Raw genomic sequence first — 5,580 nt, forward strand, 5'->3', positions numbered from 1 at the left:
ATGAATCGGATAGGAATAGAGGGATATGGACCCCGGAAGTGCAGAAGGTTTTAGTTTAGACAGGTATTGTGATCAGCACAGGCTTGGAAGGCTGAAGGGCCTGTTCCTATGCTGTATTGTTCTTTGTTCTTTGAGCTAGATTCGGCGGTGGGAAGTGCTGGGTGTAATACCCAAGAAATTGGAACCATCGGCTTTTCAATTTGCATCAACAACTTCAATGCAGAAACTAGATGCAAATTAGCTCAATTTGCATCTAACTCAAAAATAAGAGGGGAAATCAATTTGGAGAATGAAGCCCAGTTATTAAAAGCTGAGTTTTTTTTAAAAACTGGGTAAAACAATGGCAGACGTAATGTATTGCAGGTCAAGTGTAAAGTACTGCATACAGGAAGGATAGATGAGGTTTGTCCCCCATCAAACATGTTGAATTAATTGAATTCAGAGACTTACAAGCCTTACTAGGTTCAACATTTAAGATATTCAACTGCTACAGAGCAGCAATCTACAAGGCAAAGAGAATGCTAATGAATAGAGAAGAAAATATTATAATATAAATTAGAGGAAATTATGCTGAAACTGTAAGTGCTCTGATCAAACCACACCTCAAATACGGTGACTAGTTCTGGCCACTGAACTGTAAAGGAGAGATTCCAGCGCTGGAGATAGTATTAAAAAACCATGAGGCTGAGTCTTGGTATCAGGAGTCAAAAACCGTTTTACAGCACAGAAAGAGGCCCTTTGGCCCATCCTGTCTGTCACAATTATGTGGAACATTGGAAAAAGGTAGCCTTTTCAGCCTTAAATGGAAGGGACAAAGTGGTGGACTTTTGGAATTTTTGACAGCAAGTGGTCTGGAGACAGCAAATCCAGAAACGTACCTCACATGAAATTGTGGAACTAGTTCAAAGGGATAAATGGCATAACTGGTAAAAGTCAACTTTAGTTGTGTTTTTTGGGGCTGTTCTTTGTACAGACTTGCCAATACATGGAATGTATTTCTGAAGGTGAAAACTGCATTGAAAAAAATGGATGCTGGGAAGCGGGGAACTGTGAGGCCTTTCAATATAACTGGTGAAGATGGGCCGAACGGCCTCCTTCATCCCCAATGATCTTGGGTTTAGTTTTATTGATGCAGAGCTTGCTGCGTGCACGTGGTCTAAAGGGGAGCATCTTCGTGATAAATCGCTTGTCGTTTGTTTACAAGCACAAGGCAGATGACATAATTCACATCAAAGTAAATAATCAGTGCGCATGTGTTCACATTATCATTGTGAGGAAAAGCATACAGCTCTTCCCATTATCATCTAATATGTATATAACCAAAAAAATGGGATAGGCTGACACACAACCTCAACAGGTCTGGCAACATCTGTGGAGAGAGAAACTGAGTACACGTTTCATTCTCTGAACAAAGAAAGATTATCCCCATTTTGGAGAGGCTGACACCGTCCCGTGCAGGGTGGGTGGATTAACCACGCTAAATTGCCCCTTACTTGGAAGAAAAAAATGAATTGGGTACTTTAAATGTGTTTTTTTAAAAATGTGTGGTCCTTTTTCTAGTCAAATGTGCGCCTGACATAAATTAGCCAAGGTGAGCTGATACTAATTGTAAGCAAATCTACCGAAAGTTCAATGAGTTCACCAATAAATTTGAGGTTGAGTGAGGATTTACTGGGCACCTAATATTGGGAATTTCCTTTAAATATTCCCGTTACACTCGGTTACACTTTTGTCTTCAAAACGTGGGAGGGGAATAACATTTCTCGGAAAGTGTTGTTGTGAGCAGGGGCAGAATTTAATGAGTTGAGGAACTGCTCCGCTCATTAGGCAGCTGCGAGAATGGGCATTGCTCCCAATAACAGGCAGGTAAGAATCCGCCAGGGACAGGGCAAGGCAGGCAGGGTGCTTATAACTGGGTCAGAATCTGTTGTCCTGGAGAGTTTGAAGCTGATTGAGACACAGATCTCCAACTCGGCTGACAGGAAAACGCTGCAGACATGGGTGGGGGGGTTGAGAGCTGCCCAGTGATCCGTTAGCACGAACTCCTCCACCTGGGAGCTGCCGCTGACTCCGCCTCGGGCGCCAACCCCTCCGCTCCAGTTCATTGGTGTTGAGTGGCGCTCAGCAGAAGCCTGCTCCAATTGGAAAGCTCCTGAGCCCTCTGCAACAAGTGCCACCAGAGAGGCGAGGAGGCGCACTCACTGAGCTGCTCTGTCACTGCAACCGATTCAATGGCGAATGCTGGGCTGGAAATCTTGGGGGTCGCCCTGGGAGTGCTGGGCTGGCTGGGGGCTATCCTGACCTGCGCCTTGCCCATGTGGAGAGTGACCGCTTTCATCGGAAACAACATCGTGGTGGCGCAGATCATTTGGGAAGGTCTCTGGATGAACTGCATCGTTCAGAGCACTGGGCAGATGCAATGTAAGGTGTACGATTCCCTGTTAGCCCTCTCCCAAGATCTGCAGGCTTCCAGAGCTCTAACCGTTATTGCCATCGTGGTGGGGATCCTGGGCATCCTCGTCTCCATCGTGGGGGCCAAGTGCACCAACTGCGTGGAGGACGAAGCGACCAAAGCCAAGATTATGATTGTGGCCGGGATAACTTTTATCCTTTCCGGATTGATGACCCTGATCCCAGTGTCCTGGTCAGCAAACACCATCATCAAGGATTTCTACAACCCGCTGGTGACGGACGCCCAGAGGAGAGAACTTGGAGCTTCTTTGTACATCGGTTGGGGCACCTCGGGTCTGCTGCTCCTCGGAGGGGCTCTGCTCTGCTGTTCCTGCCCTCCCAAAGATGAGAAGTACGTACCCTCCAGAATGGCTTACTCTGCGGCCAGGTCCACAGGTCCGACTGGGTACGATAGGAAGGACTATGTGTGATGGGGAATGGGCCAGCTGTTAGCTCGCCCTCCAGGGACTCGGCAGCTTCCCTGAACCCTGAAGGAGTCACCTTCGCTTTGCGGTGAATCCTATCTCAAGATTTTATTGTCTTTTTAAAAAATCAGATGTTGCTTTCTTTCAACTTAACTTACTTGTTAAACTCGAGAAGTAATGTGGTGGATGTGTGTGCGTGTATATAACGGTCTGGTACATTTCACGAATTTAGCAGACTAATAGGGTTTGATTGTGACTTACATTTGTGCCGATTCTCTTGTGGGTTTCGCTCTCATCTTGATGTAGCGCCGCCTCTGTTCCCGTGAATCCGGGATCATGTCAATATCCCGGGTTCTGTGATTGGCACGGGGCGGCACCAATGAAAAAGTAACATTGCTGGAATTACAGTCCGGACAGGTCAACATGGCAACAGCGCACGAACCTGTGGAATAAGTCTCCAGTGCCGACCAAAATGTGCAGTTTGTCTCTATTAATGAGTAACGTGAGGAGATGATGATTGTGGGGTGTGGGGGTTGGGGGGGTTGTACTTGGCCGGCGGGGGGGGGGGGGGGGGGGGGGGGGGAGTACGAATCGTTTCGTTTGAAATATATTCACGCTTGTAAAATGCCTGTTAATGAATAAACTTTACAGAAACTCCCGTGGGCCTCCATTCCTTTCAGTGACCAGATCCTGTGAAACTTGGTGAACAAGAGTGGAAACTGACATTTTTTTACAGACACACCAAGGATTGAGATGTTATTGTTGCTTCAGACTGGGTTCTGGCTCCAGAGAATCCAATTAACATTCTATGCCCTGATATTATATCTTATAAATGAGCAGACATGTGTTAATGCTCTGGTAGTGCGCACCTTAAGAAATAGTTAAGTCTGTAGGTACCAATAACCTCCAACCACGCAGCCAGTCACTCCACCCAGTCAGCACTTCTCCCTGTCTCATTATCTACATTCCAGGGAGTTGAGTCGAGATTCAGAAAACTGGGAGTCAGCTCATTTTATGTTTACTCGGTTTCAAACTGAGCGACTGTGGTACCCACTCCCCCCAAAGCTCTGCCCTCTCCATTTGTTTCTGTATTTCTTCCCTCCCCCTAATGAGCTCATGTCCTGTCGCTTCTCTTTCTTAGCTTGTCTTCCTCCATCCTTCCCCTTTCTCACTCTCTCTGTCCTCACTTCTCCCATTTGTCTCACTTCCAGTCCTTTTCTTCCCGTCTCATTTCTCTTCCTCACTCTCTCCTCCCCAGTTCTCTTTCTCTCTTCGCTATTCCTGCAATCTGTTCATCTCTATCTTTTCTCTTTGACTTATAATCTTTATTTTTAAAAAAATTTTGATTAGCCAATTATTTTTTCCAATTAAGGGGCAATTTAGCGTGGCCAATCCACCTACTCTGCACATTTTTGGGTTGTGGGGGCGAAACCCACGCAGATACGGGGAGAATGTGCAAACTCCACACGGACAGTGACCCAGAGCCGGGATCGAACCTGGGACCTCAGCGCCGTGAGGCGGTTGTGCTAACCACTAGGCCACCGTGCAGCCCCTGACATAATCTTTATTAGTGTCATAAGTATGCTTACACTGCAAAGTTGCCACACTTCGGCCGTGCCTGTTCGGGTTCACTGAGGGAGAATTCAGAACGTCCAATTCACCGAACAATCACATCTTTCGGGACTTGTGGGAGGAAACCGGAGCACCCAAAGGAAACCCACGCAGACACGGGGAGAACATGTAGACTCCGCACAGACAGTGACCCAAGCCAGGAATCGAATCAGGTCCCTGGCGCAGTGAAACAACAGTCTTCCCCACCCCTTCATCTGGTTTACATAGTACATGTAATTTTACAGCAGAGAGACAGACCTTTCAGCCCAGCAGCTCTGTGTCTGTGCCCCTCCAACCTTGGTTTACCAAACCCGAGCAGTCTTTCTACTTTATGTAGTTACCTAGCCATCCCGTAAATGCATTTTGGTGTTTTCCACTCTTTCCTCTCTGTCTGTACCCCACTTTTCACTGGGGTATTTTGAGGTGATGGTGTTTCTATGCCGATGCTGATTTGTGCCTTGTTCACCATTAGAGGTTGTGGGTGAAAGGTGCTGTCAAAGTTGAAGAGGTGCATTCTGTAATTAGCACATCCTGCAGCTGCTCCAGGTGGTGGAGGGGGTGCATACTCAGTCCAGTGACAGAAACCAAGTCAACTCTTCTATCCTGAATGTCCCTTCAACCAGCATTGTTAACCAGTACACTGCAGCAAGAAGTATCCCCCCCACCTAGTAGCACTGAATATTGTGGTGACCTTTCTACAGGGATTCTGAGTGTCCCTGGTCAGATCCAGATTCAAGAGATATGCTGGTCCTTTAATTATGACTTGCATATGACCTTGGATGTCCGAAGTGAAATGTGTTTTCTTCCCCAGGACCAATTTCCATCATCTTGTTAAATGCACCTAAAATCAGGGGCGTGATGGTGGCGCAGTAGTTAGCACTGCTGCCTCATGGCGCCGAGGTCCCAGGTTCGATCCCGGCTCTGGGTCACTATCCGTGTGGAGTTTGCACGTTCTCCCCGTGTCTGCATGGCTCTCACCCCCATAACCCAAAGTTGTGCAGGGTAGGTGGATTGGCCAAGCTAAATTGCCCCATAATTGTTTTTTTTTAAATTGTGTATTTAAATTTTTTTTAAATGCACCTGAAAGCCACTG

The 5,580-nt window shown here is 46.9% G+C and overlaps 1 protein-coding gene across 1 annotated transcript; it reads left to right on the plus strand.

Moving 5' to 3' along the window:
- Positions 1–2,106: 2,106 nt before the first annotated feature.
- On the plus strand, positions 2,107–3,424 carry LOC119974746 (claudin-3-like). Its single transcript, XM_038813936.1, has one exon. It carries the CDS (start codon positions 2,232–2,234, stop codon positions 2,880–2,882), a length of 651 nt encoding a protein of 216 aa, XP_038669864.1. The 5' UTR covers positions 2,107–2,231; the 3' UTR covers positions 2,883–3,424.
- The last annotated feature ends 2,156 nt before the right edge of the window (positions 3,425–5,580 follow it).

This window comes from Scyliorhinus canicula, chromosome 12 (genome assembly GCF_902713615.1).
Source record: "Scyliorhinus canicula chromosome 12, sScyCan1.1, whole genome shotgun sequence".
Taxonomy (NCBI): Eukaryota; Metazoa; Chordata; class Chondrichthyes; order Carcharhiniformes; family Scyliorhinidae; genus Scyliorhinus; species Scyliorhinus canicula.

What these genes read in the sequence shown, in the direction of transcription:
- LOC119974746 (XM_038813936.1), top strand. Translation starts at nt 2,232, where the DNA reads ATGGCGAATGCTGGGCTGGAAATCTTGGGGGTCGCCCTGGGAGTGCTG.